General features: G+C 43.8%; 1 protein-coding gene across 1 annotated transcript in view; it reads left to right on the top strand.

The window, feature by feature from the left end:
- The first annotated feature begins 1,748 nt into the window (after window positions 1-1,748).
- Window positions 1,749-25,144, top strand: part of LOC146862495 (uncharacterized) — a 596,942-nt gene continuing 573,546 nt past the window's right edge. The window contains exon 1 of the mRNA XM_085641700.1: window positions 1,749-2,067. Within this exon, the coding sequence (XP_085497826.1) occupies window positions 1,842-2,067 (226 nt within the window). The 5' untranslated portion in view covers window positions 1,749-1,841. The remainder of the gene's footprint in view (window positions 2,068-25,144) is intronic.

Raw genomic sequence — 25,144 nt, forward strand, 5'->3', positions numbered from 1 at the left:
TGATCATGACTTATATACATAGGTGGGGGAAAAACACAAAGGTAGGCCAGGCAAGTGTGTTAGACCAATAGCTCTGTTGGCTAATCTTGCTCCCTTGGGTGTGCAGAGCCTTGGTCAACCTGGGCCTTATATAATCGCCGACGTTTCAACCCGTGGTGTGCTCCATTAGGTAGTCACGTGGGTCTTCTTCAGGACAGGACGGGGGATAAATGATGACAGCCCTGGGGTAGACCAGACAAGTTCTGGCTACCTTAGCATCAAATGGTTGGCGCCTGGAAGTAGAATCGGTGAAGGCCCTCGCGTTGGATTTTTTAGGTTTAGCAATACTGCGTGAGACAAGCAGGCATCAGTCCTGCGTGGTCGCTGCATCCATTCAGGGCTGTCATCATTTATCCCCCCCGTCCTGTCCTAATGAAGACCCACGTGACTACCTAATGGAGCACACCACGGGTTGAAACGTCGACGATTATATAAGGCCCAGGTTGACCAAGGATCTGCACACCCAAGGGAGCAAGATTAGCCAACAGAGCTATTGGTCTAACACACTTGCCTGGCCTACCTTTTGTTTTTTCCCCCACCTATGTATATAAGTCCTGATCACTCTGTATATTATGCACACTCATTAAGCACTGAGCACTTTTGTCACATGTTTAACATTTATGTGTATATTGTACTGTATTTTGACAGCGTTAATCTACTACATGTGTGAATATTGATGAATGATTTAATTCTGATATAAACAGTAGACACTACTATTGAGTCACGGCCTTTATTGTCTGTACAGATTCTCTATTCAGGTGGTTGAGATACGATGTGAAAGTTACAATCAACATACCTGTATGATATTAGGTGCGCTGAAAAGTAATTGACCAAACCCGACAGAACCACTTCTTGTTTACTAATTTATATCCAGGTTCTGAAGGACACAGGGTCACCCGTTTTTTTGTTTAACTATTTACAGAAAGGAGCACACTTGGAAACATACAAGGGGAGTTGGTGTGAAAAGGCTTTGCTCCTTGAGGGGGACGAACTCACCCTTGGACAGATCAAAACAAATAAAGCCAGCAAATAGAAAGCCAGAAAATATGAGTTACAAACCACAAAGCCAATTAATGGTAAGCAACGGGCAAAATGCATTCCCAGTGAAGCTTTCTGAACGTCTCCAAGATTAATTTAACAAACTAAACAGTTGCGCTATCTAGTATGCTTCGACTTAAAAATGAAACTGGTGTGATCTATTGTGTGATGTAATGTGGTGTGCTCATATAAAGCACTCTAATGTCCACATGCCAATTCGCAGTGTACACAAACCAGCAAACAAAAAAGAAAATGAAAACGTGGCAGCTATAGATACTCACTTATCACATAACCTAAATTACTCCCTTCACCCCTCACTACGTTACCTGTTGAAGAGTAGGGTATTATGCCCGCAAGTTTTCAGCCACCCTCTCCAGTTATCATGGTTATCAAATTGAAATATATTTTAAAGCACCATTAGACCAAGCCAGTGAGTTAACACTCCTGCAAAGGTGAGAACGCGCGGTTTGCGCTTTGGCATTTAATGACACAAGACACTTGCGGTGTCCCAGTCAGATTTTCCAAACAAAATAGATGAACCTCGCATGACACGGATTAGCGCGTGCCGCATGCACTCTTCCTGCTCCCCGGTATGTTTCTAGCTCGAGAAGCACTGAGCCTGGCGCAGCGGGCCCGCCTCTCTGCTTTTGCCCCGCCTTCTCCCTAGCCCGCCCCTTGTGCTGGCGGAAGGGAAGCAGAGAGACTGTCCCACTCCCGTTGTACTGTACCCAGGATTGTTGAGGCAGCGCGCGGCCGTACCAGCTATGGGCAGCGCTGTACTCTGGGGCCCCAGGGGCCTGGGCGCTGCCCCTCGGATCATGCTGTTGTCTCGGCTGAAAAGGCAGAGCCCTGTCGCCCCCCTCTCGACCGCTTTTCGTCTGTTTGGCAGTAATAGCAACCGGCCTGACCCCGGGGGCTGCGGAGAACGGGGGCGTCCGCCAGTCAGAGTGGGGTGTGCCTCCGGCTTCTGGGGAGACACGGCATCTGCAGGTAAACACAGTGCTGTGCCTAGTAGAGGGGGGTGATCGGAGGGCTGACCCTGGAAGTTATGTGCCCCTAGAGATGGCAATGCCGCCTGCTGTGCCTTGAGTTCTTATGTTGTCTGCCCTTGCCCCATCAAAGGACAACTGCCCACAGTACCCCGTGCTCTTTGGAGCCCTAACAGCTGTCTGCTGCCCCTGCCCCTTAAACACTGATCTGCTAAAGAACCGCAGAAATGTTTACAGCATGATAGGTGACAAACTATTTTTCTTTCCCTCCAAGAGAGTTAAGGGCGCAGGAGGGGGACCTGATCATTTTGTCCTGGACTTTAACAGGGATGTAAAAGTGGAGGAATCGTAAACACTTTAACTCCATTACTGTGGTTTCCATAGCTGCCAGCCAGGAGACCGTTACTTTGATTCCACTCTGAGCTTTCTTTTATTGTTTACAAAACACTGACATTCACTTGAAACCAGCCAGACCAATTGTCTTTGTCAATGGTTGTTAGATGTTTGGGAAAAAAATGAATAACAAAAATTATTTTGTTGTAAATAATATTGAAAATATTTCAGTTAAGAGACTGTGAATTACTGAACCCTGTGCAAAGTAGTACTCTGCAGAGTGTCACCATCACTCTCATTATGGCCACACAGTCTCCTTCAGGCATGTATGCCGTTTTTCTCTTCACATCTCATACAACTCCATATCTTTCACCTCATCCCTTTTCTCTCCAGGACCCTTTTCTCACTCTCCTGAATGCCCTTCCTGTCATTTCCTTCAGTTCACCATCCCCACTTTTACCTTGTCAATATTTTGACTACTGTGTACCTTCTTCACACCCATCTAGTTGCCATTGTGATTCTGTGCAGATCACGTGACCTGACTGCCGTAAAGTAGAGCAGGTAACACCCATACTAAAGAAAGCCAACTCCCTCTCCTCAGATCTCAACTACTACCGCCCTATATCCAACATCCCCACTCTGGCGAAACTACTAGAAAAATGTGTACAAATTCAACTATGCAACCGCATTGAAAATTCCAACCTCATAGACCAACACCAATCCGGCTTCCATCAAGGACACAGCACTCACCCACATTATGGACGAAATATTAAAAATACTAGACCGTAATGAATCATTGTTTTTGATACTTCTTGACTTATCCTCTGCCTATGACACAGTTAAACATGACAACTTACTGTAACGAGAGATGGGGCTATCTGGTCCTGTGCTACAATGGTTTACATCTTTCCTTAACAACAGAACCCAAAGAATTGAGAAGAAGCAAACCCTCTCTCAACCATCCATGGTCACCCTAGGTGTTCCACAGGGCTTAGCACTATCACCCATTCTTTTCGATCTACTCATGGAACCCCTGACAAACGCGTTGAACTCTGCGTACATTCTATATCACCTGTATGCAGACGACACACAATTGTATATGAAAATCTCCTCCTCAGAAGACTTTATCTCCCTCAACGCTATTCTGCATAATATTCAAAGCTGGCTCATTGGCAACCATCTCGTGCTCAACACCAACAAAACGGAATTCCTCCTCCTCCTCCCCCACCCCCAAGCACACACCCAAGATAGACCTTTGGCTAAAGCATCTAACAACCTTTGACTGCTCTCCCCACATCATTGACTCCGCTAAATCCTTGGGAATCACTGTAGACACATACTTGAATATGCAGGCGCAAATCAGTAATGCCAACAAATGAGCCAATCATCAGATGAGTATCCTAAGACCCTTCCTCCCACAGGTCGACTTAAAAATGGCAGTACAAGCCCTAGTGTTGCCAAGCTTGGATTATGGAAGCATCACTCTATGCGGTCTTTCCAAATACAATCTGGCCCCGCTGAGGGCATCACTTAACGCTGCGGCCAGGCTTGTCTCTGGAACAAAAAGAAATAACCACATTTCACCTACCTTAAAAGCATTGAACTGGCTACCTTACGAGGCAAGAATACAACTAAAGATCGCCTTCATGACCCATAAAGCCCTTCATATCAAAACCCCCAGTTACTTAGCACAAAAGATAGAGCTGTCGGGAGGTTGCAGACACTCTCGTAGTGTGAGCTCACTACTACTGAAACCACAGTTTTTTCACAAAAAGAGAACGTGCTGCAGAGCCTTCTCTGGTATCGCGCTGAAGATTTGGAACTCCTTACCGCCAGATGAACGTAGAATCCCTTCCTCCTCCTTCAAAAAAGAAGTGAAAATGCTTCTAATGAACAAATTCACATCCTAAGACTTTAAATCATACGTTACTGCTATCAACATATGCTATCTCATCTACCACTGTCCACCTCTTCAAATTGAATGTATGTTTATTACCCCCTCAACCGTCTAATTTATCCAAAAGGTGTAATGTAAAGCGCTCTGATACCCTCTAGGGTCATGTTTACGCTATATAAAGCTTTATAAATAAATAAAATACATTCTTCTGTGGGGTCTGCAGGGAGGTTAAGGATTGGATAACCATATATTCGGAACACCTTTTTCTTCCACTGACAGGCACAGTGTGAAACTCGCACTGTTTCAACTCCAGAGCTCTCAATCGTAGCCCGTTATGAGCACCTGGAGGTGACTCTGTTCAAAGTATGCTACACACAAAAAATACTGACACACAACATCCTGGAAATAGCTAACACTCTTAGGGAATGCAAGATTAAATAAAACGTGACGTATAAACTGGAAACTAAATCATTGACATGGATTTCGTTAATGTTTTTAACATTCATTGTTCAGAAATCAGTCGTTGTTTCTGCCAGTAAAGTTACGTACCTGAATATAGGACCCGATAGTGACCTGTTTCGATTTCTCGTTTTAATTGCTACTGGGTCTGAGAACTGAAGGGACCCACTCCACTTAAAGGCCATGATTCAGAATCTTTGCAAACAGTCCCTTTACCATCCTTTCATTGATAAAATGAGTAATCTCAATCCTAGTAGATGCTGGCACCTGTCACATCAGAGCCCAAGTATTTGATAGTGACAGCTTCCTGTTAGATATGTGTAGTCGTCACTGCCATAAGAGATCTGATCTTCCAAGTTCCCTTCAACTAGCTGGAAACCGTTGCAAGCATTCCACTAAGGAGGTGTGCATGGCTTTAAATGGGCCGGGTCTCGCTGGGTCACAGACCCACCAGTAATTAGAAATTGACATTGAACCTGGTCCCCATCGAGCTCTACATCCATGTCTTTAACTTTGCAAGGTAAAAACACGAATTGATTTCTCAATATTGACTGTAAAAAAAAAGTAGGTAATCCATAATAACGATAAACTCCTTGATTGTAATTCATATGTACTACTTAAGCTTGCAATCTTTAAGAGTGTGTTGTTTCTATGTGTCTATGTGAGATCAGTTTGGGAGGGTGTTTGCAACGGGGCATGATTTAAAGGTCTGGATTGGAGGCATAAGGAAGTGCCAATTTCTTACAGTGTAGTGCTTAATTTGAGCTGGTGGTTCCAGGTGGGGCCCACCAGAAATCATTTCTGGGGACGGACACTTATTTTTCCTTATCAGACCTTGACCCAAAGGAAGAGAATGACACACACACAATGTCAAAGAAGAAGGAAGAGAAAGGTGGAAAAAGGGAGAAATAATTAACTTACAAGTGTAAGCTAAAGAGGTAGGAAGTGGCTAGTGGTGGGTTAGAGAGGCATAGCGTGGCATCAAGACTATGCCGCCTTGGTATTCGGCAAACTGGGATTCAGTGAATGAATGAATGATGAAGCACTGATAGAGCGCATGGCTACCCAAAGGCATCCCGGCACTGAGAGTGTAGCACAGAAGTATTTGATTGGGATAAGTATTCTTGTTACAATGAGATGTTCTGGAACAGCCAGGTTTTAAGCATTTTCCGGAAGGGGAGAAGCTGATTAGCTTAGCGAAGTGACAGAGTGAGGGAGTTCCAAAGCTTGGCAACGTTGTAATTAAAAACTGACATGGAAACTGGTCCCTATTGAGCCCTACATCCTTGTCTTTAACTTTGCAAGGTAAAAACACTAATTGATTGCGCCATAATGATGGTAAAACACCAGTAGGTAATCCACGGCCTGGGAAAAGCAACCTGAACAATCTGCACAACTGGCCTAGTAGTGTAAGGGGGTGACAGTCTCTAAACAAAATTTTAATACAGGGACTTATTTTTTTCAAATTAAGGGCTATCAAAGTATCTGTTTGTGGGTCATAAAGGTGTTCAAAACACATGCTCATCCAATACTTGGCCTCTCTGCAGACCACATAGAGCAATCATCACGTGTGCCAATTTTAATTGTGATTCTATCTGAAAGTGTTTGAAGGAGGTACTCGGTGTAGAATTATTAACAAAGGGAAATTAAAACAAAATGCAGTGCTTATAGGTTAGTGAGTGAGTTTTGTGTTTGGAGATGTTGAAGTGAGTGGTGCAAGGAAGTACATGTAGGACAGAGTGGAAGAGGGCATTGATGAGGGAGTAGATAATGTGTGAGAGATGCATTTGGAGAATTTCAGAAAAAATAGGGGGGGAAATGGGCATTTCTAACAGAGACTGAAGAGAAAAGTGGTGTGAAGGGAAGGACAGGTGTGATTGAGACACTCCAAAAACCACTGCCACAGAACTAGTAATGTTTAATTTATAATCTCAATTTTTCAAAATAGAAATATTTTCAATTATAATTATTCACAGCAAAATAATTGCTGTTACTTATTTAGCTGATACCACTAACCAGTATCGGCAAAGCCAATAGGTCTGGCTTATTGTAGACGCATGTCTGTTATTATATAATATTGTTAGATGCTGTTGTAGAAAGCTCACAGAAAAGCACCATAAATACTGGTTGAGTGGCACACTGTGGGAAATAGGATTTTACTTTGTATGTTTCAAGCTACACTCTTCATTGTATAGGCCACTCCACTTGGAAAGGATTCCTAGCCTTACTTCTTAAGCCACGCCCTTTCTAGAGACGCCCTTCAGCTCATTTAAACCCCTGGTGGTATGACTGTGTTAGAACTGCCAGCTTGGAAGTTCCTTAAACTAGATTTACCAGCTCCATAAAAGCCAGCGGAAGGTACTGTTAGAAATTAACATTTCATCGTGTGATCCTTAAAACATGTTGATATCCAGTGAATTTCAGTGGTATGTTAAGGCTCGGTAAAGCATACATCTGTTCAGAGTTTAGGAAGTTTTATTGAAAGGGTAACCTGTAACATTTTATGACTTGTTGCAGTATTATTAGGATGTTTCTTTATTTTGTAATAAATACTCTGCGCCAAAGGTAACATACCGGAAACAGACCAGACTAATGTTGGTTATTTCCGCGTTAGTGTGACAGTGTTTTTGTTGCCAGCAGTAAGTTTTGAACAAGTCAGTAGAAATCTGCTCTTGGGCTTTATTGTAGCCCCTTCTAGACAACTAGCCTGTATTGATGCCAAATAAGGGAGTGAGTAGCTGCGAACACCATTTGTGATGTGACTTTAGGCAGTTTGAATACAGCTTGCCCAATAATTCCTAAAATCACAAACGTCAATTCCTACGTATTTATAACCATCATATAGAGAGTTTTAGGTCAATCGCTCCATTAGACCTAGTCAGTAGGAGTGAATGAATGTGCAGTTCTTTGGTTACAACTGTTTCTCCTTTCTTTAATTTATCCTGACTTGTGACTTCATTCACCTGGTGATTTCACTCGAGTCAATCGATATCTTAGTTTTTTTATTTTGTTCGGCCAAACTTCTGGTTTTACAGTTCTTTTCAATTTACTTTCTTTGACATTCTTTTCATTCTTTTCTTCCCTCCAAGCTCTCTTTCTCAGAACTCGACCTTCAGGTATTTCGTTCTCACTCTCTTCTGATTCTGTCCCAACTTGCTTTTCCTTTTCACCAGTCTCTTTATCCACCACTAGTTCTGGTTTCCCTACTTCTTTCCCTCCTCGGGTCTCCGACACGCAATCTTCCTGCTGACTACTTGTCCCTTCACCTAGCTGGATGTTGCAGTTCCCTACACCTCCTCGGGGGTCTTCCGCAATCTGTCCCTCTCTCTCTGTACCTGTCCCTTTTTAGGTCGAGGACTACCGGTCTGCCGAAGGCAGAACCGGAAGTCGGAGATTTAATGTTTTCTAGAGTGGCTATTTAGCCCGCCTCTCTTTTAGCTTCTCCTCCATTGGCTGGCTTCCTAAACGGAGGCCTGCCGTTGGAGGAGGGAGCCGTCCCTCCAAATAGGCTCCGTCTTTTTCAGATTCGGGGGCGTGTTCCTTGCTGTTCTTTCCACTTTTTAGCCACGCCCTTTTGAACAGCAGGAACACGCCCCCGAATCCGAAAAAGTTTCGAAGCTTCCATCCGCCATTTTTTTTTCTTAGCAGTACTGTGCAAGATCCCACGTCTTAGTTCTGTGCTAGACCCCCGTAACTTTACCTCGTTGCAAGTCTCCTCAATCCTGCGCTGGATCACCCTTCTCAATCTTGTGTTCTGTGCTAGACCCCCGTAACTTTACCTCGTTGCAAGTCTCCTCAATCCTGCGCTGGATCACCCTTCTCAATCCTGTGCTGGATCCGGATTCCAATATCGTTGCAAGTCTCCTCAATCCTGCGCTGGATCACCCTTCTCAATCCCGTGCTGGATCCGGCTTCCAATATACCAATAACGGAAAACTTGATTCGACTTGAGTGATCCAGATTATTGTTTAGGTTTGATGTGGTTTTGTGGGTGTGGTCTTATTTGATTTTTTAAAACACTAGATGTGCTCTTTGACATGTGTTGGAGCTTCCTTTCAGCAAATTATGGCAACAGTAAACAGTGCGTGTTCAAGCCATCAACGTTTTAAATGTAAACTTCTCCTGGTGGTTCCGGATACACATGCGCCTTGCCGTTGGCTGACGAGGGTAGAGTTTTCGGTAGATGTACACCAATCAGGGCGCCCCGTGTCGATGTGTTTACGGTGATATTCCGGAAACACGTAAAAGCTGTCGGGATATTTATTGCGCTATTTTATATTCTCTTAACTCCACAGCTGTCGGGGTACAGTCGTTGACCGTCTGTGGATCCGAGATCATGGCGGAGGGAGATAACCGTAGCAGCAACCTGCTAGTAAGCAAGGAATGGGAGGGCATTCGTTCACTGATCCTATACGTAGATTGCCATAAGGGCTCAGCAACTGTAAGGGTGAGTAAGTTGTTTTCTGGGCTGGTACTTTAGGTACTTACCGTGCCACGATAGCGGAGACGGGGCTTCGTGATAGGAGACTAAGGACTCATGGCCGGGGTTCTTAGAAGAAAGGGGCGTGTTTGACTGCGAGGGTTGGCTCGCTACGTATATGCAACCTGTTCTCAAGTATGCAAAGTAACCGACAAAAAATTGTCACTGTGCATACTTACGAGCAGGGCTTAGTATCAAACGATTGAATTGGTTTGCTTCAAGCACAATGTAGGGGGCGGACAGTCACGTGGTTTTTTTTTGTTGCTGGTTATGTTGCACTCAAAACTCCAAATTGTTAACAAGCAGATGTTGAATTGATTGTATCTCTGGGGTTAAACACCTTTTGTAAGTAGTGCCCGAAAGCGATTTAGAGAATGTGTGCTTTCTTTGGAAAGTTTGTTTGCCCACAGATGGCCACGAGGGGGTTGCATCGGCAGCCGGGTGATGGGCCCGTATAGTGTGGTTTCCTTTTGTGCAGAGTTGTTGTACAGCGCACAGTGGTCAGGCCTGAGGAAGCGTCTGCCTCCCATCTCCGTTACCTCAAGGCCCGTGGGTCTCCAGCCCCTGTTTATTTGAAGATGCCCGCTGCCTTCAAGTACAACATGCAAGCATGCAAGTCCAGAACTAAAACCCAGCCAGTTTCGATGTTTTATTAAACTTTATATAGCCCAGTTGGAAAATAATTGATCGGTCCCCCAATAAAGCCATGGCATGTAAATTGGCTGTGGCTCTTATTTTAAAGCCCAGATTGCCCGTTTACAACATTTGCCTTTGTTCTGCAACAGGGGGGAAGCTTTGATCTTAAGTATTTCCAGGCTCGCAGTAGATGGAGGGGGCGGTGCTCTCAGCAAGGTCTGGCCCGCGAGCGCAGAGCGCGCCCCTGCTGTAGGTCAGAGGTCACGCTATGAGCTCGCACTTGTAAACAGTTGATGGATTGCACCAGCAGAAACACTTCCATCCTTGGCGCAACTTTTCTTTTTTTCTCATCTCCTATGCTCTGCGCTCTCCTTATCAGTTCCTCTCTGCCCCTCCAGTCCTGCTGTGTCACTTCCTCCCTCTGTGTCACTCCCTCCCTCCTTCCTTGTGACCCCTCACTTACTCCTGCTGTCCTTCACCTCACACGTTTCTCTTCCACCACCCAGCTATCTCCTCTTTCTTCCTTTGGGTCACTTTTTCCCTCAAACTCCCTCCTATCTTTCACGTCCGCTTCCTCTTCTTTCGTGCCTTCCCGCCCCCAGCAGTTAGACTTCCCTCACCAATCTCTCTCTTTATCTTACTTTCTCTTATCCTCTCTTCTCATACCCTTTCCTCGCACCCCGCCTCCGTCTCCCTTTCTGCGTCTCGTTCTCTCCCTGCTCTTATCTCGTTTTACCACCCTCTGCCCCCTCCACTACCGCTCCTCTTTCTCTCTCGGGACCCACTCTTTTAACTTCCAGCGGTGTCGGCTCTCCCCCGCCTTCCCCACCCCCACAGAGAAGGTATGTATCAGTACCTCACAACATCCCTCTCCCTCACTCTCTCTATCTCACTACCTCTATCTCACTACCTCTATCTCACTACCTCACTCTCTCTCACTACCTCACTCTCTCTCACTACCTCACTCTCTCTCACTACCTCACTCTCTCTCACTACCTCACTCTCTCTCACTACCTCACTCTCTCTGTATCTCACTACCTCACTCTCTCTCTGCTAATGCAATAGGTGTCACATATGCAAAAAAAAGCGAATGCCAATAGAAATGACAATGCCATTTATTTACGGATACAAAAATAATAAAAAAATAATGAGCAATACCAATAGCTCTACCTATAATATTGCCGAGACCATTGCATTGTAAATGCTTGTTCACTTTGATCTCTTATTTCAGGTGGAATTTCTCTTGGTCTTTCATCTGAAGCTTCCTCCTCTCGAATTTCTTTTACTGCCTCTTCATGGTCTTTTCCTTCCTTCTGTTTAGGTTCCTTTCTAGGACCTTTCTTTCTCTGCTCGTCTTCAGAATCTTAGCTGTCAGAAATCTGCAATCTTCTTCTCAGAGAGACACTTCTGGGGACTAGAATCTGTTTTGGTTCGTTTTCCCTCCTTTCAGGATTTCCTCGTGTTTTTGGTTTTTCGTTGTCTGATTCAGTACTTGACTCTGATTCGTCATAGTACTCTTTCTCCTTGCAATCCACTGGATTTGGTATTCTCAGGGTATGGCTGGCATGGATCCAATTTTTCAGTCCAGCACACTTCACAGCTGTTGTCGTGGTCAGAATGACTTGTCTTGGTTTTCCCCACCTGGGAACCAAGCAGTTTCTTCTTCTGTGGACCTTTATCCTTACCCAATCTCCTGGGTTTAGATCATGGGCTTGCTTCTTTTCAAGGGTGGTGGCATCCGCTCCAACCTGATGAAACACAGAATGAACTGCGTCAGCCAGGCCTTTACAGTACTCCAACACCATGTCATCAGAAATCGTCATCAGTTTGTTGACTGGTTTGTAAGCATGCTTCATGGCACGTCCCATGATTATTTCATGAGGACTTAACCCTGTTGTTCTATCTGGGGTTGCACAAATGGTCAATAATACTAGAGGCAAGACATCAGGCCATTTCATTCCTGTGGCTGAACACATTTTCCCAATTCTGTTTTTGATTGTACCATTCATTTGCTCAACCACACCAGAAGCCTCTGGTCGGTAGGCACAGTGCAGTTTCTGTTGTACATTTAATGCTTCACTGACCAATTTCACAATCTCATTATAGAAATGCCCTCCTCTGTCTGATTCAAGGGTCACTGGGAACCCGAACCTGGGGATGAATTCTCTCAAAAGCAGCTTTGTTACTGTCAATCCATCATTTCTCCTGATGTAGAAAATCAAAAACCAGCCTCCGAATCGTAGCTTTTTTTACGTAAATGATAACAAGATGTGTGCCTTTGTTTCCCCATTACTTTGGCATTTAGGTGTTAGGATCTAGATAGTGTCCACCCAGGATTATACTCGAACAGAAGGAGGGATGATGGCACTTTAAATGTTCTCTTAGTTTTGTGCTCACGTTGGAAGAGAATATTAGAAAACCCTGGCAGGGCAATCTCTGTCATTTATCCTGAGGTCGCTGAATCGCATCCTATAAAGTAGTGATAAAGTCTGCTTTTATAGTGCTTGAAAAGAACACAAGTGAAGTGTGAAGCACTATAATAACAAAAAGTACTGGCTAATAGGGGAGAACTTGTGAACGACTGGGATACAACACTGTAGAATGTGGTGCTAAAAGTTCAGTGAGTGGTGGGCAGTGGCGTAGCAAGGTCAGGTGGTACCCGGTGCAGAAAATTTCTTGTCACCCCCCACACACATTGAAGTTAATGAAAGAAGGAAAAATAAGATACTTACAGTTGCAAGTGTTATTTTTGCCATTTTGTCATCTACCTCAGTGATGACATCCGGAGCGGCCCGCACCCACCGCACCCCCCTTCCTACGCCGCTGGTGTGGGGGGAAGAGAGAGGCTGGGCACTAGCAACTGAAGGATTCAAAGCAGATATGGGGGCACTAGAGAACAGCTTTAGGCGGGCATTGATGATTATGGTGCGGCATTAAGCAGAGGATGTATTTAGAGAAAATGATCCAAATACCTGAGGAAAGTGGGGGAGAGAGCGCTGGTCAGACTACTAGTGTTTGGCCCGGGGAGCCTGATAATCCCCATTATAGTCTAGGCTGGTGCTCAGGGTAAGTGAGCCACTATGGTGAAACACAAATTGTAGCAGCTGATAAGTTAGGTTACTTGAACGGGAACAGAATACAGTGAAGTTAGGAAACTGGAAAAGACCGGGAGAAGAAGGAGGAATAGGCAGCTTAGGGGACACAGTGGGTGCACTAACCACCAACAGCGAGCTCTCAGTGAAGAAAAGTCAGTACCACCTCCATTTGGAAATATATGCCTTTAAGACAATGTAGTAAAAGAAGCATTGAGCATTTTGTCTGCCGCCTGAAAATGCCTCTGCTTCCGTAAAGGTCTATGAGTAAAATACAGTCACAGATCTTTTTTTATTTATTTTAAATCACCCTCTTTATAATTTCAGATTGTAAGCATGTATGGTCGAAGCCAGAGTGAGGATGTCAAATAATTAGATCCTGTGCGGTGCTTACTATCGGCTCATCGTTGTGCCAGCAGGGGTAGGTGAAGAATGAGGGGCCTCTTTTGCTCCTTATTCTGTTCTCCTGTTTTTTTTGCCTAGGCTTCGTACGCCAGCAGTTCTCCCATCTCTCTTATCTCCACCATATATTTCCAACAAGCCCGTTATTTTCGGTCGGTCTTCAGAGCCTACTACGCAAATTAATAGATCTATTCCCCTGGACAGAAAGGGCTTTCCTGTGGAAAATGGCATCACGCATGCCTTCAGATGGCAGCATGCAACTTTCTGCACAATAAATAGAGGAATATCCCAGCAGTTCCTTGAATCGGGGACTTCGGAACGCTATACAAGTGCATCAAATACTTCCTGCATTACTGGTTTTAAAGCTCTCTGGTGCTATTTCACACACAGCTGACTTCAGGGGCTTTTAAGCAGTGAGAAATCTGTGTATGTTTTATCAGACAAGTACATCTGGTATCTGTAACCCATTATGTAATTGAGGGCGTCCAGTGTCCCCAGATCCTCCTTGTTCAGCTTCCCTTCAACTTCAGCTCGCAGGGCTCCTCTGACTTCGAACTCTTTCCGAGAATTTGCATACACAGCATTCCTGTCCACTCTCAAGGACTCGTAACGTTACGACATGCACCTTCCCTGACCCTGCTCACGTAGGCCTCTACTACTGCAGGGGAATCTGCCCAGCACCACTAGTGGCGTATCTTTATTGTTTAACAATGAGTGCACGTTCTGCAACTTTTAGCACCCGAAAGCATAACTAATATGGGAGCCGGCATCACTAATTGGCATCCTTGAAGTGTGACCTCTCGTATTGACAGTGAGCACAAAGTTTCTCACAGCTGCAGCCCCGCTTAGCTTGGTTACCGTAATTACCTAAAAAAAGGCGCATTTACAAAGATTTCCGATTCCGATCTGAAATAACTGGTTTGCGATTATATTAGATGCACAAGGGTTAAAGAGAATGTCTACTTGTCCAGAGGACTAAGTAGACAAAACTTCTTGTCTGCAACAAGAATCCTCATGTCCAGGGCGTCGGGCGATACAAATTCCCCACCCCTGCTATGGTTCCTAGGCTCACCACTGTCTTTCTCCCAGGATTGTATTGCTGACAAATTAGACATCTCTGACACAGACGCTCTGATATAATTCTGAATTTTGGGTATGTAACAGGTCTGTTTAAACGACCTGATCATAGCATCTCTCCCTATGTGTCCCTGGCCAGGATACATCCGTGCCATGGTAGACAACATGCGATCAGGCATGACTGGTCTTCCATCTTGATAGACCCACACATGATCCTTTTCCCTTGGTGCACATCCTGCTTTTACCCACTGCCTTGTTTCCTCATCTCCCGCTTCTTCCTGCAATTGTCTCACTTCTTCCCGTGTCCCTACAATGTTAGTAAACATTAAGGAATAGGAAGTCATTTCTTTCTCCTTTGCCCGATTGACTGAATATTGATTTCTGGCACAGTACTGTGCCATGTCGTTGGCATATATATCTGTTGCCGACAGTCACATAATCCTCCCCTTGGTTATGGGCAGCACATTTTACTACAGCCAATTGTTTTGGCAGCTGTATTGCCTCAATCAACTTTCCAACCACTTCAGCATTCTTTATAGACGTTCCACTTGAGGTTAGGAAACCTCTTTGTAGCCACAACTGTCCAAAATCGTGGACAACTCCGAAGCCATACTGGCTGTCAGTTATTCCAGTCGCTCTCACACCTTTCCCAATTTTGCATGCTCGAGTCAGAGCCACTAATTCTGCTACTTGAGCAGATTTTACTCCTTTTAGATAGGATGCTTCCATTACTGCTGAAACCGTGCACACTGCATATGCTGCACTCAACACCCCTTCTTCTGTTCTCAAACATGACCCATCAACAAACATTACATAATCTTTTTCTGCCAAAGGTACATCTTTTATGTCTGGTCGTGGTTTCGTACAATACTCAAGCACATCCAAACAATCATGATCTGTTTCATCTCTCAATTCTACATTCTCACCATCTGGTAACAACGTTGGTGGATTCACATTCACACATCTCGCAAGGCTCACATTCGTTGCACCTAATATGACTTTCTCATACTTAGTCAGCCGACTATGTGTCATATACTGAGTATGACTCCTTGTTAAAAGAATCGCCACATCATGAGGTACAAACACTTTCAAAGGATATCCCATCACGATTCCTTCACTCTGCTCCAAACTTCGACATGTTGCAGCTACTGCTTTCAGACAACCAGGTAAGCCTACGGCTACTGGATCAAGCATTGATGAATAATATGCAGCTGGTCTCCTCAATCTTCCATGCTTCTGGATTAACACAGAAAGTGCACATCCATTTCTTTCACTGCAATACAACTCAAATTCTTTTTCATAATGAGGCATACCCAATGCTGGGGCTTCACACAATCCATCTTTCAATCGTTTGAATGCTGCTAATTCTTCTTTGTTCAATTCAAGGGGATCTTTATCATCACTCCTTGTTAGCCGTACCAGAGGTTTTGCAATCAGCGAGAAGTTACTGATCCACTGGCGGCAGTACCCTACCATTCCCAGAAACATTCTCACTTCTCTTTGAGTCATGGGGGCTCTCATTCCTTTTGTGATTCTGATTCTGTCTATTGTTATTTTCCTCAATCCTTTTTCAATGTTATGTCCCAAATACTGTACTTCTTTCTTACAATACTGCAGTTTAGCTGGGGACACTTTTGGTCCTCCATCAGCCAGGTGATTTAGTAAAGCTATAGTGTCTACTTCACAAGCTTCACGAGTTTTCGACGCCACAAGGAGGTCGTCGATATACTGCACTAGTACTGAACTCTCGGGCATTTGCAGACTTTCCAATGACGTTTTTTAACAATTGATTAAATATTGAGGGGCTTTCTGTATACCCCTGTGGGATTCGGCACCATGCCAAAATACGATCTCCAAACCGAAATGCAAAAATTTGCTGACTGTCGTGATGCAATGGATTGGAAAAGAACGCATGGCACAAATCAATTACTGTATACCATTCTGCATCATGGGGAATCTGAAAAAAAATCACTGTTGGATTTGGTAGAATGGGACAGCATGGTACAACGATTTTGTTTACCTTTCTCAGGTCTTGCACTATTCTGAATTTCCCATTTGGCTTTTTCAGGCCCATTATGGGTGAGTTACATGGACTGCTCATTATCTCTCTCAGAATTCCTTGTTTGATCATTTTCTCAATTATTGGAGTTACTCCTTCAATTATTTCAGGTGTCAATCTGTACTGAGGAAAGTTCGGATAACTTACTCCATCTTTGACAGTAATTTTTACTGGGTCTACGTTTCTCATTAGCCCTACATCTTCTCTGGTGAAATCCCAAACCTCTGCTTTTACAGACAGTTTCAATTCTTTAGGCAGTTCATCTGGATTAAATACTGCATATGTTCCAATATTCTCACATTCTCTGTTAGCTATGGTCATTTTATACAATACATCCTCATCTGGTGTTTCAAAAGCTATTCCATCTGGAGTACAAAATATAGTGCAATTCATCTTGCACAACAGGCCCCTACCTAGCAAGTTCACAGGACTAGTGTCACACACCACAAATTGGTGCATTTCAGAAAATTTCCCTATACTAACTTTCACGGGTTCTGTAAGGTATGTCTTTAACTGTTGGTTAGATACACCAACTACTTGGATTGTTTCATCCAAAAGAGGAAGATTCTTAACATCAGCTGATCTAACAGTAGATCGAGTAGCCCCAGTGTCCACTAGGAAAATAATGTTATCCTCATTAATCTTCCCAACTACAAATGGTCCTGTCTGGTCTACTTCTAGAGTTGCGCCAAGTACGCACTCTTCTTCCTCCCTTCGGCACCGTCAATAATCCATTTCTGAATCACTCTCATCATGTTGCAGCCAATACTGCGAAACAGTGCGAGCGCGTCATGGTTTATTTACCTGTTATTTACCTGTTCTTCATTGTAGAATCCCGATTCCTTACTATACTTCTGTGTGTTTCTGCTCTGTGGAAAAGGCTGCAGTTGACCACCCACCTCTTTCTGCACCTGTGGATTCAATTATCGAATTTCATTATTAGTATTTGGAGGGTTCTTGCACTCGGATTTCCAATGCCCTATCTCACCGCAATTGTGACATGGGAATTTCTTTTTGGCTTCTTCTATATCACCTTTCCCTTTCCCTGTACCAAATCTTGGTCTTACTCCTGGATTGTTTGCTTGTTCTACCAACTGAGCTTCCTGTCGTTCAGCTACCTTTACCTGTGCCCACATTGCCTTTTCTTTCAGTTTTCGCTGTTTTGCCTCAATCTCATCGCTGAAATATTTTGCATGTCTCAAAACTTCATCTGTTTTCTTATTTTGCCAATCAACTGTATGCTGCTTTTATCATATCACCAATTTCTGGGCGTAAACCATATACAAACCTGTATACGAAATGACTCTAATCTTTATCACTCAGGTTCTCATTGCCACTGAACTGTTTAAAAGCCTGAATTAGCCTCTCATAATATGCATGTACTGACTCCTTGCTTTCCTGTTGGGTTCTGTCAATTTTTACCCAATCAGTCTCTTTAGGGGGTACTTTATTTTTCAGACATGCCATAACCTGCTCATATTTTTTCATTACTTCTGGGTCGGGAGCTCCCGTCTTAGGATCCCTAGGATACTCCTGAGTGGGCCAATTTATCATCAGCTTGCACTCTGTCCACAAATCTGCTGGTACTATTATGTCGAAGAAACTATTCAAATCTATCCATAATACCTTTGCCAATTTTACAAATCTGTCTACCTGCCGGTACCACTCGACGGGCTTTTCGCGAAGTCGAGGGAAATAATTTGTGAAAGACAAAATGTCCTGTCTTGTCCATGGAACATGTACATACCCTCCTCCTGGAATCTCTTGCATGGGGTAGTCTGTTGTTACCTTTTCTTTCTCTCTTACGGGATATGCTGAAACTGTCTTTTCTGTGATATTATCACGTCTTCTACACCACTTACTTCTCCATCTGTCCACATCTCCCCATTTTCTCAGTAAACCGATTATGTCCTTAATTTGACCTATCCTTCCTGTAGTATTCATGTTCTCTATATCCTTCTCAGTGAAATCAACTCGATAAGATTTTTGCAGTGCTTTTAAAAATCTATTCCCATTTCGTTTGCAATTTCCTCTAATCTTTCATGCAAATTTTTCGCCCTCCACGTTGCACTCTTGCAGAGAAACAACAATTCTTCATCCTGATAGTTTTTCAATTTTTCAGTAGGGATAGTTCCTACTATTAATTCTTCTAATGCCATTCGTAATTTGGCCACATCTATCGATTGAGATTCTTGATCCTTTTTCTGTAGCTCTCTGAGCCATTCGCTTAATTCTTCTACAGAGGGCCCTACTGGATTATTTACATTAATTTGTTCTGGAGCCTTTTGTGGTTCCAATAATGTTTCCATTGTCATTCTGCTCTTTTCAGCATAAGTTTGATTTACAAATGGATTATTTGAAACGCTCGGTTCAAACATATTTATTGCCGGTCCCCACGGATTGTCAATTTGACTCCGTTCAGCATTTTCAATTAGATTTTGACTTCTGTACGGAACTGTCAAACAATGTTCAGTATCTTTTTGTTTCTCAAATATGGGCATTACTGGACCTATCGTTACTGGAACTGTTACAGCTTCTAGATTTTTGGTCAATTCTCTTATTTTCTCGGTTAATTCTAGGGTAGTTTTGGCCAGTTCTACTGAATTCTCACCATTTACCCTACTCCCTGTCTGGTTTTCTATCTCTCTTGCGGAATTAATTTTCCCTAATTCTGGTGACATAGTCTCTGTTTTAATTATTCGTAATGTTTCTTTCATTGGGGCACTGGGTGATAATGCCTCTGGTTCTGGTCGATACGGTGGTGGGTTTTTGTAAAACACTTCATCAAGAACATCATCTTCTGATTCATTCACTTCGTACCCACTCAAATCCGCATTACGCCTTTTCTCAGTGCATTTTCTCCCTTCATTCTCTCCTACCATTCTCACAGGATACATTCCCTCAGTCATACTTGCATTCCGCCACCGTTTCATCCTGTCGTCATGTGTCTCATGTCCGTATGATCTACCAAACATGTATCGATAACCCCTACCACTTCTCTGCTTTTCTCGTTCATGCATTTCGTCTTCCCATTCCGTCAATGCCTCAAACTGCGTTGGTCTAGGTCTTGGTTCTAAGTCCATCATTTTGTCTCTGAGATTCCTCAAAACAGCCAAATTAAAGGAACCATGTTCTGGAAACGCCAGGACTCCATCGTCCTTGGTGTATTTTACCCAATTATCCAACCAAATACAAGTATGATACCCATATTTCGCAATCATTGTAGCTGCTGGTGTTTTCGGTGGAGGAAGTAACTGCCCTTCCCTAGTCTCAACTACTTTATCTTTCTTAAACCACCTTTTAATTTTTCCAAACCACGATTTCTTCTTTTCTGGTGGTTGGTAATACATTTTCTCGATTTTCGTGTACCGTTTAGGCTCCTTACAATGATACCACTATTCTGTCCACTCACAGCGCAACTCTTACTAATGCACCAATCAGGAGCGTTTACGCCACTATCACAATCCTCCAATCTCAGCGCGACTCACACTAACACTCCAATCAGGGAGCGTTTACGTCACACTGTATTCCTCTACTCCTAGCGCGGCTTTACACTAACGCACCAATCCGGAGCGTTTTACGCCTCCAACCTACTATCCAATCCCAGCGCGGTTGTTCTGGCGTCAGCAGCCGCTGCGGCAGCTCTGCTCTCGTCTACCCCTCCTTTACAAGACCGCTCTGTGAACTCTTACTGTAACTTTTTCAATTCTGTTAGTTACAACACTAAAACATCTCCATTGTCTGCTCCGCTAACCAAAGCATAGCAAAAGACCTTTCTCACAAGAATTCCGTCTTTCCCGAGAGCAGCGCTTACCTCTGCCCTACTACGGAATCGTTACTTCCGTTGATAAAGTAGCACATCCCTCTACTTCACCCTTCTAGCAAGCATTAGCTAATTGTTTCTCTGGTATTTTAGAAATAACCTAGAGTTTCGCAATGAACCCGAATGCCTTTACATTCACACTCGTCCATACAAGAAAATTTAGCACATACGCACAGAATCCTGTCTTTCCTGAGAATAGCGAACAGTCTGTCCTACTACAGAATCATGACACTCGTTAACAAAGCAGCGCTTCCCTCTACTTTGTCCTTCTAACAAGCTCAGAGAACACCGGCTGCCTTTTCAGTGATAAGCGTTATCGGTATGCCAATTGGTTTCCTGGTACTTAAAGACGAAAATTTCACAGGTAACCTTCGCTATCATACGCACTTCTTTCACACAGAAATTGTCTCTAATGGCAACACACGACGATGTCGCCGAATCGAACCCAAACAACATATAACTTGACGCAACTCAACATTGAGTGTTAGTACATAAATCAATACCAATCAATAAGCTATTTACAAGCATTCGTCACTAAACCCAAAACAATAGCTAACCATCCTCTGCTACCAGAAAAACTGCTCCAGCGCTGAATACCAAAAATCCCCTCTCTACTACACAGACCACCGATCTTCTTCAACAACCACATTCATTCATTCATTCACTGTTGGGGCCCATAACACCAATCATTCATTCTACTTTAGATCAATGGTCCGAGAGAGAGAGAGAGAGAGAGAGAGAGAGGAATTCTTTTCTCTACTCAATGCGCTGGAGATGGGAGGGGCAAAACAAGCAATTAATTCAATCACCTGAAGAGTAATGACAAATTCACCTTTTCCTCCCTACCTCACCAGGGTCTCGAACCTACTACCTAGCAGTCCCTCCCATGCTATAGGCCATGGATCAGCTTAGTTGCTGGGTAGAGCGACACTTAATTCTTCTAAACAATATGCATCAACACACTTCCAATATATACATCGATACACTTCTAAATAATAATAACCCGACACAGTTTAAATGAATTGAAATGTTTATCTAAATAAAGCATAAGAAATCATAAAGCATTCAATATTTTGATTCGCATATTTACCTAATCTGGCTAAATGGCGTCCTTTATGTCAAATTCAGATCTTTCGTCTCTATGCCCATAAATCGATCAATCAGTTCGTAAATTAATTAGGCATCTGATCAATCCGTCAGAGTCTCTGGCAAGCAGCTGTCCAGCAGTGTCACCGTCCTCTCCGTCAGCATAACGTCAGGAAATCTGGTAAAGCGACTCATCGAATAGGCTATAGACCCTCTCTAGCCTACTTCTCTTATAGTAAAATCAACAACAAAATGTTACAATACATGTTTTTAAACAAATTTCATTGGTGGAACCAGGATCATTCTTCCTAGTTCTCATGCGCACAATGTTTCATTAGATGTAACTCTTAATTTACTAATAGACTGCAACAGTTACTAGTCCATTCAGGGCATGTTGATACTCATTCGGATTTGTGTCCATGGTGTCATCAATTATAACAGTTCTTAGTTTTAAAAAGTCCATTGTTTGAGGATTGGCACTCCTCCCGGTGCGACCTTCACTAGTACAGTCTGCCTGGGGTCAGGACGAGGTTATTGTTGCTCATCTTTTAGCGCAGGCGCACTTCACTCTGTGATTTCTGTATCTCGTCTGTCCGTCAAAATAGGGATGGCAGCCATTTTGTGGCCACTCCAGAAAGGTCAACTTAGGCAAAGAGACACAAATTGTAATTAATACATGGAAATGACTATTAAAATGTTATTCCCTTACTAAACCCATTATGTGTGTGTAATTATCTAGCAAAAGCAACACGGATTGCGGTTTATACTCACAAATTTAAAGCACGATATACAAATCACATCACAAAGGCAACATATAACATGCAAATGCTAAATAGCTCATTTTAGTATGCGTACAAAATTAGTTTACGTATCAATCAAACCATGCAAATGCGATTCCCACGTGTATTTTCTAATTAGTAATGTTGATTATTCAAACACAGCAAACCATTAATACTATTAATTTTAATCAGTTATTCGTTTTAATTAAAACATGACAAAATGGAGGAGGTATACGATTCTTAGGGAAAACTTCACTCCAGCATAAACATTGCGCATCTCTTGATAAAACTAAATAACATATAAATATTGCAAACTTTTACAAACACTATCTTACTGTCATAAACGTTCCTGGCTGCTCTTTCCTATGCAAGCATGTCTGCAGAATGCCTAATGTGTTTCACGAACCACGATACAAATTGTGCCTTCTCCACTGCCGCCGTCTGTGGGCATTTGTGCAGTCTCCTCTCTGGCCATGTGGTGGGCACAGTGAATGATTACCTCCGGTGTGCCTCTGTAAGCTATTCAGCCTAGGGAGCAAAGTTTGAGAACCAGCGGCATATCCGTTCTGCCCGTCTGCTTGGAGGTGCTGAATTTGTCCTCTGGACAAAGAATCTCGTGCATAGGCGCAACCTTTTTTTAGAATATATCTACTCTTGAGACTCTTGCCTCTCACTTGGCAACAGCTGGTTGCCAAGTGGAATATTGGCATTTTTTGCGCCTTACTTTGTTCCTTTTTCTGCCTATGAATGAACTGTGGAATCCTGCCCCAGCTGCTGGAGGTTCACACCATCATCCACACACGGTTCAGTGTATGTGGCATATTCTCAGGGAGGCAGTGTGTGGGCCAACACTCTCCTCATTCTCAGGCTTGTAACCACATCCTGGGAATTGGTAGTTATGCTATGTTATGCAGATCTGTAGAGCGCACTATCGCCCGGGAGGGTATCATGGCACTGAGCAGGTGTGAGTCTAGGCACTGTGCTACACGGGGTATGCAGTTCCTAAAGGGGCGGGGAAGACACATCTTTCTTTGTGATACCCTCACACACCCCGAGGGATGTCATGCTTCATCATTCAGCTTTGCTCCTCGTCGGGCCGGCGTTGCAATGCCCGAGGGGCTCACCGTAAACGGGGCTCTTTGGTGGAGATCTTGTAGAAGAAGCTGTGGGATACATGCGGGTGAGAGGGCAAGGGTAGTGCACGGGTAGTGGATATTAAAATACGTCTGGAGCAGTCCTAGCAAAAAAGGTTTAATGTTTAAGGTAGTTCCAGCTTGGTTAAAAATATGTGGATGCCCTATGTGGATGCAATGTTCCTAGAGGGCTAGCGCTGTGAGATGGGTTGACATGTTTCGTGCCCTTGTTGCTCCTAACGAGTTGTATGGCACTTCTTCAGGACCTATGTGAATAAGTGGTGCACTACTAGAAGTTTGGTTCCAAAATTATTGGGTGGTGACCAGACAACACTGAGTGGCGCCCTAGTAGACCTATACTGTGCGGCAGAGGAAGACCTGTAGGAGGGGGCAAAGGGAAAAGAACAGACAACAACAATGGCAATTAAAACCTGAATAAACAGGGGGTGTCTCTCTTGAGTTTAACTCCTAGCCCATGGCTGAGTGATGGTGTAATTAGACATGCACGAGTACCTGAACGCCACGACGTCTACACTCGTTAACTCGTGCATGTCTAATTGTTGTTGTCTGTTCTTTGCCCCTCCTACAGGTCTTCCTCTGTCGCCCAGTATGGGTCTACTAGGGTGCCACTCTATGTTGTCTGGTCACCACCCAATAATTTTGGAACCAGACTTCTAGTAGTGCACCACGTATTCACAAAGGTCCTGAAGAAGTGCCATATGACTTGTTAGGGGCAACAAGGGCCCGAAACATGTCGACCCATCTCACAACGATAGCCCTCTAGGAACATTGCATCCACATAGGGCATCCACATATTTCTAACCAAGCTGGAACTACCTTAAACATTAAACCTTTTTTACTAGGACTGCTCCAGACTTATTTTAATATCCACTACCCGTGCACTATCCTTGCCCTCTCACCCTCACGCACCCCACGGCTTCTTCTAAAAGATCTCTGCCAAAGAGCCCCGTTTACGGTGAGCCCGTCGGGCATTGCAGCGCTGGCCCGACGAGGAGCAAAGCCCAATGATGAAGTATGACATCCTTCGGGGTGTGTGAGGGCATCACAAAGAAAGACCTGTCTTCCCCGTCCCCTTAGGAACGGCATACCCCATGTAGCACAGTTAACTAGGAGCCCTGTATGCAGGACCTATTTAAATAACGGCTCCCGGTCCCAAAACCCTCTTTTTTACGTGATTCTAGGCACACCTAGGGCCTAGTGGGACTACACAGTCAGGTCTTAAATGTTGGCAGAATTCAAGAAGCGAGGAGCAGGAGGCTCCTATATGTAGAGGCAGGTTTTTCCAAGCATATAAGAGCAAGCACTGAAGGAGATGGCTTGACAACCTGATCTGGTTTTCTGTGTGTGTGGGGTTTATGCAAGTAGGAGTCTGAATGACCAGAGAGAGGTGTGTGAGACGTTTGTGAAAGCAGATGCAATCGTTGGGGTGTGCTGGGCCAGTTGGCTTTGACTGTGTCTGTGTTTGCATATTGATTGTAATCGGATCTTGAGAGCTCGAAGCATGCCACCTTTGATCCTCTTTAAGTGTTTGCTTTCACTGAGCACTTCTCCTCACTCCCAAACACCCTCATAACATATATGCATGCTTTACGTTTGTATTTTGTAAAAAATGCACCATGCCCTGCCTACTGGTAAAAATATAAAGAAACCTTCTGTGTTTGGGAATATAGCAGTGGAAGAGTTAGTGTGTCAATAACCCACAGGCCCCTGCGCCCTATCTTCTATTTCAGTAAACAGCTTTTATTATTACCATATTCAGATGTATTAATTTTGAGCTTGATTTCTGCAGACCTTGGTTCTA

Source organism: Triturus cristatus, chromosome 2_2 (assembly GCF_964204655.1).
Source record: "Triturus cristatus chromosome 2_2, aTriCri1.1, whole genome shotgun sequence".
In the NCBI taxonomy this organism is placed as follows: Eukaryota; Metazoa; Chordata; class Amphibia; order Caudata; family Salamandridae; genus Triturus; species Triturus cristatus.